Source organism: Pagrus pagrus (genome assembly GCF_965226575.1).
Source record: "Pagrus pagrus genome assembly, chromosome: 15".
NCBI classification, from domain to species: Eukaryota; Metazoa; Chordata; class Actinopteri; order Spariformes; family Sparidae; genus Pagrus; species Pagrus pagrus.
This window is the reverse complement of record NC_140199.1, coordinates 15,988,061-16,003,009: the sequence shown is the minus strand read 5'-3', so window position 1 is coordinate 16,003,009 and position 14,949 is coordinate 15,988,061. Positions and strand designations below refer to the sequence as shown.

At 39.7% G+C, this 14,949-nt stretch overlaps 1 protein-coding gene across 1 annotated transcript; it reads right to left on the bottom strand.

The window, feature by feature from the left end:
• Window positions 1-542: 542 nt before the first annotated feature.
• Window positions 543-14,942, bottom strand: rab11fip2 (RAB11 family interacting protein 2 (class I)). The gene is made up of 6 exons (XM_084375515.1): window positions 14,750-14,942; window positions 13,358-13,950; window positions 8,815-9,221; window positions 7,235-7,586; window positions 5,498-5,573; window positions 543-3,294 (listed from the first exon to the last, which is right to left on the bottom strand). Exons 2-6 carry the CDS (start codon window positions 13,708-13,710, stop codon window positions 3,070-3,072), a joined length of 1,413 nt encoding a protein of 470 aa, XP_084231641.1. The 5' UTR covers window positions 13,711-13,950; window positions 14,750-14,942; the 3' UTR covers window positions 543-3,069.
• Between the last annotated feature and the right edge of the window lie 7 nt (window positions 14,943-14,949).

The window sequence follows — 14,949 nt, the reverse complement described above, 5'->3', positions numbered from 1 at the left end:
ATGAGTATTACTCTATGCTGCACAATATGAGCTACACTGAAACACCACTGCCACAAATCAATTTGCTTTGCTAGCAAAGAGAAATTAACTATAGCTACGAAAAGGTCTGAGAAAGAAAAACTATTAAAAAGCTTGATTAAAACACAGTTTGCCAATGTCAGTTTCACTCAAATGACAAATGGGTGGTGAATACTTTCCTTCAGTTTTACACTTTTATCCCACTTTTTAGATTCTTTCTAACTGAACTCGAGTTTTGACTGAACCTCAGACAGAATAAATCCCCAGGAATCACACTTTCAAACATTTTACAGCACAACAACAGGTGCAAAAAGTCAAAGGAGGTGAAGTGATAATACAAAGTGACTATACAGTATGTACAATGGAAGTATTAAGAGCTCTGCAAGGTCCTTGAACAAGTGGCTAACTACCAATACAGACTAGTCAAAGTTGTTGGTAAAGCCTGTAACATGAGGGAAAGGGAAAGAAGGAAGGCAATCAGTGAGAAGCTTTTCCACAGTGGAAAACAGATTCTTATCGACATCTCCTTAATAAGCATCACATAATACTCATTATTTTATGTACCGATTCCAACATTTTTGGCTTTACAAAACGTACTCAAATCAGATAACCTTTCTCCGATACAATTTACCCAACATCTGAATCACATCATCGCACATCATCCATGATGAAGACGTCTGAGTTTTGTCAGACTAATAGAGAGAAGAACCCAGATGAAATGATCTCTTTGGATACACCAAATACTTTAAAAGGCAAGCAAGGTTCAATGGCCTTGTTAGTGTACTGTGTATTATTATACATTTCAGGATTATGTGTTTCAAAGCCGACCAGAATACATTCAGTAACAACAGATTTTGACTTCAAGTCCAAAAAGAGATCACGTACCTTCAGATGAAATAACTACGTTAACAGCAGCAGAAATAATTAGCACATGACAAAGTGTGTGTCTGAGCGATGCAACATTAGTGAAAAATGAAAAAAAATTGACAAGTGTTTTTGACTGTTGACATTCCATATATACAGTGTAGCACATTGTCTCAGCTGTGATTTGGTATCATACAGTGTAAAGGTCAAATATTTTGAACACGTTAATTACAAAAGAAGATATAAATACCAGCAAAATGACGAGGTGGATCATCATTTGATAAAAGAGGCTTGACATATCATTAAAAATGGTGTGCATCCTTGAGTAAACTATGATAATGAAAAGCATGTTTAAAACTGTACATGAAGGAATAAACAATTAAAAATGTAAACCTAAACATCAGTTAGTGATTATATAACTGTTGATCATCTACCACAAGCACAGGTGCAGGAACTTGGCCTCTCTCTGAGACTAAAACTTGAAGTAGTCATTAGTACCAGCAATGCAATCTAACAGCTGCCCCATACCTCACTCTGCATTTGTTCAGTAGAAAGTGATAAATTAAAGTGAATCAAGCACTGCTTAACAGTGAAACAACATATGTTGTTATGACATAAGCATCACAGACTGAGGCGACAAATGAGATGACATAAAACTGTGAAATGAGGAGTTAGCTTCTGACACAGGCTGTCAAACTGTTTGATTTGTGACCTGACGACACTTATTGGCTGTTTACCTTGAACAATTAGGAACCGACTCTCATTAGTACTCAGTGAACTGGTAAGACACTTATTTCTTATATGAATGTTAGAATTAAGACTGTTTTGATTATACAAAAATAAAAAAAAAAGCTGAAATATACTGAGGCACAGAACATAATTAATTTGTGTCTAGCATTTCATTAACAGTAAACAAATATTAATGCTAATGGGAATTACATATGAAGACTGTATTACTTTAATACATGAATACTTAATCAAATGAGCCCATATTTTGTGGATTTGTACAAACTGTACAGTGTTAATAAAGGTAGAAGAGGGTATTGGGATACTGTATCGTTTTCACCATAAAGTACCGCAAAAATACATTAAAATAGTGTTCGTATGTAAATGTGCTAAGAAACATTTATAAATAAAGACTGTTCAGAATATGTCCACATGTGCAGCTAGGTACCATTAATGCAATAGTCTGCAAAAATTGTATTTGAAAGAGATGAAGGCTGGGCAATCTGCCGAGAAACAAAGATCTGCAAAGATCTCCAAGCTCTTCCAGGGAATCAAATCAAAGATGTGATTATAATGTAAACAAGAACCAGCAGAATATAAAGCAAGATACTCAAGTTATGATTATTGCACTTAGTCAGTAAAATTATCACCTTCAGCGAGTGACCGTGGGACCCTTGGCCCAGGAAACTTAAATGATAGTCATCACAAATAAAATGAAGAAATCAGTAAGTGATGACAGGAATGTACCGTTGTTTGGTTTGGTTTTTTGAAGGGGAGCATGCATTACAGTAACTCTCCTCCAGTCTTTTAAAGTGTACCCATGAATCACTCATGCTTTTAGGTAGAAGAGTGACAAGAGGCTCGTAACAAAGCCGAGGCTGCCTCTCCTCAATGTGTTTCGTACTTTAGGTGGCAATTTTAGTGTAAACACTGTAACTACAGCTTCATCTTAGCAACCACTTGACAATCTTTCAGCAAACAGCACACAACTGCCACTACAGCATCTGGTAAACTTGAATTTAGCTGCATATGTGCCTTAAGAGCTTCTGGGCAGATGACGGCACCTTTGTGTGCAACAGACCTCTGTGGGTTCACAACATAGCTAAACCTTAATTTGTCCATCAATATGGATTAGATTTTACTTGAATCGACTGATTAATTCTTGGTATACCATTTATGTGCCTAAAAATGCACAGCACAAAGTATTAAGTCATTTTTAAAACAATCTCTGCCAAACAAAGAGGGCAAAAAACCTGCTTGAACTAAAATAACCAAAACATAGAAAAATGTCTGTCAAAACTACATCCATTGAATACAAATGTCCTAAAGCAAAGACATAACTAAAACATCAATTTGGCTTTGATCAATCCCATTTGTTCCCGCTCATTTTACAACATGATACTGATACATGAGCTACTGCTAAACTTTCATTAGTAACTTCTCATCCTGTGTCGTTTCCTTCTACTTTTTACTTAGTTTACCCGCCTTCTTTTTTGGCTCATAGGGCGTCCGCAGAATGCTCGGCGTCTCCTCCATGACACGCACGAGCAGGTTATCGATGTAGTCTTCCAGCTCCCTGATGTGGGCGTCTTTCTTTTTCACCACTTCTTTCTGTTTGATGAGTTCCTGCACAACTTCCTCAAAGGACAAGCTGCTATAGGCAGCCACCCTTTCCTGTGTCACCACCTGAAAATGGAAAACAAGTAAAAGCTCAATTTAACCCCAGGAGATTCAGAGGTGACGCGCTCCGTAATCACCACATTTTGCGTGGATTTTATTTTTTTCGTAAAAGGAGACTCAAATGGGTGAATGATCTATGAAATGTCAGCATCTGATTACAAAGGCAAGAATAAAGATACCCTTTGAGTTCACTCACAATGCGACAGAGAAAATAGACTAATTAGATGTGTTGGCCTAACGTGACATTAAGTGTCGTGTGTTTATCTCTTCTTCTCTGCTGCTAATAAAGGCTAATTGAGAGTTGTTACGATGATCCTTCTCAGGGGATTTAGCACTGACATGTCAATGAAGTCTACAGCAGATGTTGTGATCTAGTACAGTGTGACAGTGTTTATAACAAATCAAGAGCTTTTTAATAGGCTCTAATAGGACTTAACTTTGACACTACAGCGAGCAGCTGACATCTAGAGAAAGTTGTTTTTTCTCTCTCTTTCGTTTAAAGTATCTAAAAGCGCGATCTTTCTAAATAGACAAGAGTCAAGAAAAACTTCTAACAAGCATGTCAGAAATAAATTATAAAGACTTCCTAAAGAAGAGGGAGAAATGCCAAGCCGCATATTTCTACAATTAAAGGTCAGGCTAATACATACCAAAATAAGGATGCAACCGAAACCAAGTATTGCTCTTTGTGGACAACCTACTTGGACAGAGCAGTGAGGTACGGTATGTGCAGATCATATTGCGCGGGTAGAAGAGGAGCTGTAATCGTTTTTAATGAGGGACCACTTTATCGCTTCAGTGCTGGGCATCCTCCCCCGAACGGATAGAGCAGCAAAGCCTTCACCCTGTTTAAAATACCACACTTATCAGCTTCCACTCCCATGCACCATTCAAACCTCGACTGCTGAGGAAAGACAATGCAGAAAGACCTGGAGCGGGACTGCTTACCAGGTATCTTATCGCGTCTAACAGCGTAGAGGCTACTGTGGGGCGACACAAACCAAAATGAAATATTTGCCACCGAGATTAAATGTCCAATGTAAGGAGGGTTTCGAGAACAGAGCTCGGTAACCTATTCCTCACACACGATACCAAAAAAAAAAAAGGCATCTCACTGTAAGACACTGCACTTAAGCCATCTGAGAGGGAATAAGAGAACTGACTGCCATATGGAAGTGGATGTTGGTTTCAGATACAAGCATGTGCTCCCTCTCTCTATCACACACACATGTACACACACACACACACACACACACACACACACATAGCATAATAATCAGGAGCTTTAGTGGCTGGTGACAAAGGCCTGGAAATGACCATGAATTGGCAAAGTAATGATGACCATTTTTCTGCGATCAGTAGTGAGGAGAAGATAAGGCGCACACTTGGCATTCTCCAGTTGTGTCATTACAGTTTCTAATGAGCTCAGCTTTGAGAATCTAAAAGCTCAGTCCTTTGAAATCTCTCACTGCCCTCCCCCCCTCCTTCCCCCCCTGTGTGTGGTTAATTAGGGCCTTGAAGCGGAGGAAATGGGAGCTGCCATTTCTGCGAGGCACTGCGGCATGCACAGGGGCACATGTGTGGATACCGACAGCCCTCAACACCCACAGAGAAAGGTGAGGAAAGCCATTATCAGCATTCCCCCTCTCATTTAGGCAGCACTTTAGCTACTGCTCCCACTGCTCCCTCATAAATACCAATTTTGCTGTGTAATAGTTGGCAAAAGAAGTTAAACTAAACATAAACTACAAAGGCTTAAAACATCATGTACAAATAATGTAATAATCACCAAGAAGAAAAACGGATGACATCTCTATGCCTTTTCTCAACAAAACCCTCCAATTACAGAATCAGTGCAACACACGACTATAATTGACCTTAGAGCCCGAAATTTCACACCGCTTCAAATTATGACCAGATCAGACATGATGACTGATGTGTGCAGCTGCTAATTAGTTGAATGGCACATATGAATCTTCAGCGACCTCAGAGATCACTGTCACCAGCTGCTATGACGAATGAAAGTTGGGAGTTTCTCAATTAAAAATGTGCACGACACCATGCAGGAAGTAATGACACAGTTGCAACTGCTGGGGTCATTTCTCATCTTTTTCATCTCAATCATTGTCACGTACACCTGACAAGGTGCAACAATATCGCCTGATAAGTCATTTGCTTTTCTAAAGGAGGGTTGTGCTGTCTTTCTTACACTTTTCTTGCCATTGATGTCCTTCTTCTTCTTCTGGCCAAAGGTGATGTCTTCATTTCTTGACAACTTTTTATCACTGCGAGGCAATCAAAGAGAAAGTCAGTAAGAGCATGAAGGCATTATTACCGTTCGACTACAACAGAGGCTGCCTCTGAGGGGCTAATAAAGCACATTTGGATATTTAAGGTGACTGACATAGATTATTGAGGAATAAAATATTCATTACAGCCTGCTTTTGCTGCAGCAGCGAATGAATTCAACGACAAATAACATAGTTTAAACCATCTTTTTGTATTCCAGCACCACATTATAAATGACCACTGAGCTACTGTATGACAAAGGCAGCAATAAAGATGATGGACTAGTGCCTTCAGAGATAAGTGGTTAATTGGGTGGTCTATCTCTGCAGAGGATCTCATTACTATAGCTCAGAGGGCTCTGTTATCAAGCCCAGGCTCTCTAAAGAGCCACTAATGACACCTTCCACTGTGATAAACCAGAACTTAGCCACAGCGCTCACCAACTCTTTATGTAACACAGGAAATAGATGGAACCGGCTCGGTGGAAATGTTTGAACAACAATACTTGACAACAGAACGAGAGAGAAGGGGGTCTATCAGATGGTAGATTTCAATCAGCGAGGTATTCGAAACTTCATGGGAATGTTGTAACCAATATCCTGTAGTACAGCGGTTGTGCCATTGGGCAGCAAGATCACGTTTTGGGATTATTATGAGACGGTTTAAGGAATATGATGAAAACATTCAGTAGTGATATGCTACAAATATATAAGCACCGCTGCTGTACAGGTGCTGAATGCAGATGTCAGCCACCAGCAACTCCTGTGTTCATGGAGGTAAAATGACTGTTTTTGTCAAAGGAGTCTGGCGGCTTTGAACAGAGCACCAAGCAGCTATTTCTTAAATTTTAATTTTTTTAAAGGTCGATTTTAGATATTTAAAAGGTCTAACTCTGCAGGGATCTTTTTCAATAATGTTGTAATTTAATAACAATCACAGACCGTTACTTGCAAAAACAAGCACAACAAATTTGTAATTAGCAGTTGACATTGTAAAAACACAACAAACGATAACTTTGCAGTGGTTTCTCTAATAAATGTTGGTTAATGTAAGATGTACAAATTTAAAGACAGGCAACTTTAGACATACGTGAGCATTTTTTTTGTATGTATATGTTGACCAGACAGAGGGACATTTACAGAAGTTGCTCCCTCAGGAGGAAGTTTTCTGGACTATATAGAGCGCTCTAAACATACGTGGGATAAATGAGGAATTGGGACTTGTGGCTATTTTGGTAGCATCATTTGGGTTATATTTGTTGTCTGAGAACTGACATATTTGAGAACAACTGAAAATCGAATTAAGGGATGGATGGATTAAGGTACTGCAGGTTGACTATAAAATAAATCAGTGAGTCAGTCATACATTTTAAAAGTGAATGTATGTTTCGTATTCATGGTCCTGTATTTCCTGCAAATTTCTGCATCCTCTAAGAGTTACAATTGTATTTTATGATATATTTTAAAGGCTTTAAATATTTGGTGATTTGACCTGGTGACTTATAGGGATTTACAGGTCACATGACCATCATTAATGGATCATTTACCAGGGAACTAGAAACAACCCTAGTGAAGGCAAGAAAAAAGCTAGTGTAGTGAAGGAGTGCGCCATCTTTTCATTTTGATGAACCATACTGAGCTAACACAACAGGGTCTACCTGGCTTTGTAGCTGGAGCTGAATGGGTTAGTGTCTGCTTGCGAGTCTCCACTAAAGGGGTTGGGGGAACGCAGGTCTCCAGAGCTGCCCGAACGCCCTCCATTGCTGGTCTTGCGGCCTTCCTTCTTTCCCGTCACGCGTTCCAGTAGGCTGACCTTCTCCTTTTTCTCTTTCCGCTCTGCCCGGTCCCACAGCTGCCCGTGCTCCCCCTCAAATGGGTTGCGGTTGCGTGGGAGCGTGGCATACTTCTGTGGCAGGGTGTCACTGATATCAGTGAAAGGGTCACTGTGTGCCTCACTGTCCTGGTAGCCTGGCACCTCGCTCTGGGAACGCCTGTGAGGACCTGCACTCCCTGGAGGAGAAACCAAAAGCAGTACATCAACTTATGATATAGTTATTAATAAAGAAATATCTATACAAATACCCAATCACACAACAAAAAGTATGTGATTGCTTTGTTTTTATTTGTGTGATTATCTGTGACAGATGTAATCAGGTTTTTTAATAGCCATACCAATGTCTGATGTGATGACATCAGTGTGGGTGAATCAGAAACTGATGAATCGTTGTTTTTTGTTCATTTGGTCAACTTTCTTTTTTTGTTATTTTCTAAGTTGATCTTACCACAAAAGAAATATTGTACTGGGAGCAGTGAGGTCAACTTTAAAAAAAAAAAAAAAAAAAGTATTTAAACAATCCAAATCTGTGATTGTGTCCCATCTACCTCCAGAACTTGGTTGCCCTCCCCTGCATTCCAATCTGTATTATCACAGACGCTTGTAAGATAAAGTCATAATCATCATAATGTAAGTGCCTCAGATAGATGTGCAGTGCAGATTGGGAAGTGAAGATGGAGCATGCTGCGAATTGAGTTATGAGCTTACTTATTTACTTCTTATGATTATTTGTACATTTAGAGAGAACTGTAAAATCAGTTAACTCTGATAATCAGCTGATTGCGTGCTCGTTTTTATTCCGTTGGACCTCTATACTGTTACTGTTAAATCTTGACTTGTTACAGCTGCAGTAACTCAAGGACAAAGAGGACAAATAGGGGGCTGGTGGACAGAACTTTCAGGCCAGTTTTATACTGCTTAGCACCAGAGATCAATGAAGGTCACAGATTGATATGACTGATCTGAACAACTTTTTATTTTAGTTGCTATCCCTTATATCTCTATAGCTCTGTGTCTTTCATTGGCCTCTACTGATGGCCAGTAGAAATTGCATCCCGTTTTGAGAGCATGACAGTCACAAATCAAGAAGATAATTAACATTATATCACTGCTCCGTAATTTTAGTAGTAGCAGTTTAGGCTTCTCAGTAGTCTCTCACCAGTCTTGCTTGTTCCACTGCAATCGATCTTTGAAAAAGGAAGATATAAGAAGCTAGCAATGATTCATAATTACACAAGATTGGTGTAATTTCAAAAACCTTATAAAGTCCCTGCAGACACATGGCAAGCAGCAATACATTTTACCTAGAAATAATACAAAAATGATTTAATTAACTTCCAAATATAACAAATATTGAAACACACAGTTGCAACAAATCTTAACAATTAAAGCTTTTGTCCTCACCAGTCTCTTCTATGGAGTTCATGGAGTCCAGTTTGGGGCGAAAGTGGGTCCCAATGAGATCTGACATGGAATGGGCTGCAGAGAGTTTATGAGTCCCAGCGAGCAGCGGCCTCTTGACCTTTGCTTCAGGCTGGGGTTGTGGTTCTGGGACGAAGGTCTGGCGGTTGGGCTCCGAGTCACACAGGGCAGAGCGAGGCAGGATGGCTGAAGACGTGTCACCGAAGCCGCTGTCATGTTTGCGACCTTTCATTTTGTCCTTTAGCTTGGAAAAAGGCGAGCGGGGCTTTTCCTTCATGGAGAGGTCGAACATGCTGGCTGTCATGTTGTTCCTCATGAACTGGATGCTGACTTGGATGCGGCCTCGTTCTTTTTTCTTCTTCCCCAGCTTGGACTCCAAGGAATACCAGCTAAAATGAGAGTGGAGGAGGCTTAGGCTGAGCAAATTCAATGAGACAATTTATATAAAAAGAACAGGATTTGTGAAAATCTGGGTTAATTAGACGTAATTCAACATGACTCAGAAAGACAGGTATACAAAGTCAGAACATGGTAGAAGTCCTTACACTATCAAACAATATGACAAAAGGAAAAAATAGCCACTATTTTTCTAATGTGCTCTACCTACTTCTTTGTGGACATCACAGAAAAGGCTAATTTGAGCAGACTAATCCAGAGGCTACACATACAGGGGCTTAAATCGTTTGAACTTTTTTTGACACAAGTGAGAATACAATTTATCATTCAGAGGATAAACATTATTCTTTGCAAACTGAACATAAGAAATAGCCTGCTGCTGAATTATATAGACCATTTCAGGCTGCTTTTGGGCTCCCGTTTGTTTAACATCTCTGCTTTTTCAACTGGAAGTAATGGGATTTATGCATTCACTCTGAGCGAAATAAAGTGGCATTTGCACAAATCTGGCCTTTGTTCAGAAATGCAACGACGAGCAATTGGGAAATTGCAAAGCCATGTCGCAGGGCAACCCAGCAGTTCATACATGCTAATGAGACATATCCTCTGTGTTATAGGGCTGGTGATAATTTCCTTTAGAAAACCAGCATAAGGATAAAACATCAGTGAAAATATTCTGTCTGCTTTTGACACATTCATCTGGGAAATGCTGTGGGTGTATTACAAACTGTGGTCACATCAATATATTGGTCTTTGCGCTCACCCACCTCCATGATGCTACAGTTTGATCAATTTAAACAATTTTCAATTTGATGTATTGTCTTTCATACAGTTACAGACATTTCTTCCTGGGTTTAAATGGAGATTTGAGGTATCAGTTGAATTCCAGTAGGAAAAATCAGTCATCAGTTCAGTCCATAAAAAGTGTTGGTATTGAGCTTTTGAAAAAGCACAGCTGTTGAACGCTATTCTAAACCACCTAGCTCGTGGCTCAGGAGCCCAGTCATGAAAGGCCTTGTTGGGTCTGATTCCCAGGCTGCGCGCCACGCTTGGTCTGATCAGCAGCCACAGCATGCCGCTGCCGTGGGGCCGGGGCTGCACCTCACGTGTGTCTCAAGGCCAAGATAAACCTCCCTGTGCTTGGAACCACAATCCTCCCACTCGGGCCTGGACCGCTGGGAAACTCCTCACAATCAACAAACACAGGTGTGCGATAATTATGGGCTGCCTACTCAGATATCAAGACGGGCTTTCCTTCCCAATATGTCAGTTCAAAAACATTGTGGATGGGCCGCAGTGAACACAGACCCACTGTGGAGTGTGGATATAGCATCGAGGGTCCCGGCGTCATTGTCAAGTATGCCTGCAGTGTGGGATTAGGCCAACAAGCAACATGAGCGTATCCATTACAGACACTCTGCTGAAAAAGTGCACGGCCTCGAGGTGCATTGCTCAGGCACCTAAAACAAATAAAACCCGTGATTATAACATATTGTGATTCTCCCAACTGATGGGCAAAGAGGAAGTGTGCTAATGTTGAAATGTGCAGTGAGCTAATTAACACCAGATCCAATGTGATGATTCTGTTCCTGTTTGCTTAATGTAGACATGTAAGGGTCAAAAGTCCCAAGTTTAGCCAAATATAAGACTTCGTGCTATGACGGTGGTTAGACCTGTCACAATAATTATGTATCAACTTATCGACATATCTTATAGACTTCTACATGTAAATATATATATGAATGTGACCCAACGAAAAGTGGCAAATACTGGCTTGACAGTAATCGACATCTACACCCCTGTGCTAAATGTTTCACATTGTTTTTGTGCAAATTTTGTTAACAGGGCTTGAGAGTTATTATTTCCATTGCGTGATTTTATTTTCTTAATGATTTATTTCTTTAATTAGTCAAGTGCAAGTTCACTTTTTAATTGGTTGCACCAGTGAACATAACATTTTGGTGGTGATTTAAAAAAAATAAAAAAAATAATAATGTGCCTGTAAAAGTATTTTTTAACAATCACAGACTGGGTTTTCACACAGTTGCAACACAACAAAGAATTTCCAATAAACATATTTTCTGTCGATTATTTGGCAATTTATAGCAGGATTTTATATAACTCTCTATAATTTCAATTTAGAAATTAAACTAAAATGTATTATTGGCTACACCTAAATTATGTGCTGGTGGACCTACATTAAAATGTTATGTGAACCAGTGTAAGCAGTGTAAAAAGTGAGTCTGGGCCCTGTATGTACAGAACGTTTATTAATTTTATCTATCTGATCAATCCTTTTATACAGTAATTTCACAAGCCGCCGCAAACCTCATCCCAAGCATTCACCTAACATAGGGCGGGTAAAACACCCAGACAAGTCACCTGTTAATGAAAGGGCTGACTCAGTTACACAGACCAGTATCACATCTATATGCCAGTTAGAGTCTCCACTTCACCTGACACGCATTCCTTTAGGGCTGACTGAGGAAACACCCATTCAAACAAAAAATAAAACACAAAGAGTAATTAAACTACACACAACACACTATTTCTTCTCCAAGCCACTGTAAAGGAGTGACTAACAAGACATGTTTGGCCAGCTCCACTAGTTTCAATCTGGCCAACTGGTGCTTACCATGTCAGTGATTAAGCTAAAAATAATCTCTCAACAATGTAGGCTCAGCCTTAAACAACAGAGGGTCCGTAAAATGGAAAAGTCCTACCAATCTGTGGTCAGAAACTGAGCACATTACCTCATCTGTGATAGCTGTGTTATATAGTTTAAAACTGAAGAAACGATTTTTCTAAAACAAGTACATTAAGTGAATAAAGGACAGTGCAATGGTATTTAAATCATGTGGTGTAAAGGAGTTAGGTCATAAAACCAACTGAGAACAAAGCATATGTAATACACAAAACACAACCCATTGCCATTCAGCTGAATATTGCAATAACACGTGCAGAAATTGTGACAAATAACAACTTATTTAGCTCATGCTGTAATCCACTTATGACTGGAATAGTTCTGCAAATATTTTCCACTTCCTCTCACAAGTTCATTCCTCGACCAACAACACACTGATGCATGACAGTCAGCTGGAGTTGAAAAGCAGTCGAATGCTATAAAATAGCTGAAGAACTGCACATGTGATTCTTCACATGTGACGCTCCACATGTGGAACGCATTATATCAAAATTCAAACAAGCCAACTCAATTTAGTGGCATCCAAATACAACAGAGACATCCCAGTGTCCAGATTTCAATTACTATATAAACTAATGCAGACGCTCATTAGCTTGGTATTTTAGTTTTTCCTGCATCAGTTGTTCCATCATTCACATATAATCAGAAGTGTGTCCAAGTATTCTCTTGTAAGGATTTGACTGTGGCTCCACATATTATTGCAACATTACCAAGTGTAACATTGTAAACTAATGCCGTTGCAACAACTCCATAGATAACAAAAATGTCATTTTTCATTGGCACTGACAGAATTTATGCTGCCCTGATCATCCAAAGGAGGCATATTGCCAAAACATTTTTAAAACAGCACAAAAACTTTATGGTCAAGATTTTGCAGTGGAAATTGATTTATATTTTAATTTTGGATCAGTGGTTTGCACATTTAAATGTGTAGACAGGTCTTACCTGAACATAATTTAGCTTAAAGCCTACTACAGAAGAGTAAAAAGGTAATAAATGCTTATCCCTGGAAATTAATAGTAATGCTGGCCTATTACAACTTTAAGTTCATGACTTCCCATTAAATTATATGCACTGAGGTTAGTTCTTGGACTTAACTGCTACAGTGTATGAAACGACAGCTGCAAGCAATGATTATTTTCATTGTCAATTGATCTGTTGATTATTTTCTCAATTTATCGATTAGATGCTTGGTCGATAAAATGTCAGAAGATGGTGAAAAATGTCAATCAGTGTGTTATAAAAACCCAAGATTATGCCCTCAAATGGTTTGCTTTGCTGTCTTGTCCACAACCCAAAAGATATTCAGCTCACTGTCAGAGAGGACTGAAGAAATATGTAAATATTGACATTTGAAAAAGGCTACAAATAGTTCATTCCATAGTTGACAACTAATTGATTTTTTCTTGCAGCTCTAATACTTACTCAGTTTTCTTCCGCTCCTTGTTATCAAAAATTTCATTTAGGTTGATGGACCTCTGACCCAGGAACTTGTCCATCCCTACTAAAGAGCGATGCATCACGATAAGGCAGAGTTCATATACTTCAGGGTTGCCCTCCAGAAGTAAACCGGGTAATTCAAAGGAGGCTTCTTCTCTCCAGACAGGGTTAAGTGTCTTCTCCGCCACTGATGTCGAGTACTTTTCTTTGCCAAGCTGGATGATAGTGTAGGCATCATTGGTGCCATTTTTGCCCTTGGGCTGTAAACCGGTTGCTTGAAGAACAGTGGCTTGGACATGGGTTGGAAACCACTTTTGAGACTGCTCGCCCAGTGACATCGTCAGCACTGGTTATCAACTGAAAGCCATTCAAAACAAACTAAATGATAATTTATGTGGTTAGTTAGAGTGAGTGTGATGTGCAAAAAGCAACAAACATGATTCACTATAGTTTGTTGTCCATGTCAGTGTGGTTTATGTGCCTACAGTAACAATCATTACAAGCAATGAAAAGTCTGACAAACTCAGCAAGCCTCATCTTCTGTCAAATCACAGATGTCCAAGCCACTGGTGAGTCATCTGAAAAAGCACAGAAACGGAGCAGCATCAGTATCTTTCCCAGAACCAAGACATGACTCATGTGGGTACACAGGGAACATTGACATCAAGGCAGCTCATGATTTCAGCGAGCTTTGGTGGCAGTGACTTGCACCAACATGTGATTTTGAAGTTATCAGCGGAAATATCAAAATTAGACTGTGCTTCATGATTTCGTATAGTACCAATAAATATGTCTCCCTCAGCTGTACTATCAAGACCTAAATTGATGATCTCATCCAGTGACACATTTTGGTGTCACTGAATTAGTGACTGACTCAGTGGGATGGTGGCATGATGGCTCCATATATTACTTCTAAATTAATCATACTGTGAAGAAAATGTAGCCATTGTCAAGTGAAATGGCCATTGGTACTGTCAAAGTGTCTTTTCTGATCTTTTTATCACTACATATGAGCTTCTCTAGATGCTATCTTTGGATTATCTATAAATTATATGTCTCTGTTGTTCAGCTTGAACACATTTACAAGAAAACCCAGCTGTAGCGACAGAACTGACATACCCATGTGAGGTATTTTACCTTTAAGTGAGCATCTTTCCACAGGTTTGTCATAACGACCTGGGCTTTTATTTAGCTGACTGCTGAGGCAGACTCGTGCTTTAAAGCATATTAAACACTACGAGGCAAGATTAACTTATGAGGTGTAGAAGACGCTTTGCTATTGTCACATTCTGCTCGGCTCCAAGACAGCGTTAGCTATATGCGGCTAGCTGCTGAGCTAGCAAGCACACAGAGCATCACACACACAGAGCTGCTTACCTCGGTGTCATTTTCACAGACACTGGAAGGACACTCAGCACTTCAGCTCAGCAGAGACTGGCTACACAAATACATTAATGCGATGGTTTCTGGGGCAAATGCCGTCAGCTAATGTTGGCTGTTGTTGCCGCTGCTGCTGTTACTATCCATTGCTGCTCACTGCTGTCGGCCAGCGGCGAGCTTTACTTCCTTGTCTGACG

Coding starts and splice junctions, on each gene's coding strand:
- rab11fip2 (XM_084375515.1), bottom strand. CDS start 13,710: ATGTCACTGGGCGAGCAGTCTCAAAAGTGGTTTCCAACCCATGTCCAA. Junction 7,587..8,814: donor GAACTCCATAGAAGAGACTG/GTGAGGACAAAA, acceptor TTTCTCCTCCAG/GGAGTGCAGGTCCTCACAGG. Junction 3,295..5,497: donor ACATCAATGGCAAGAAAAGT/GTAAGAAAGACA, acceptor TTCCATTTTCAG/GTGGTGACACAGGAAAGGGT.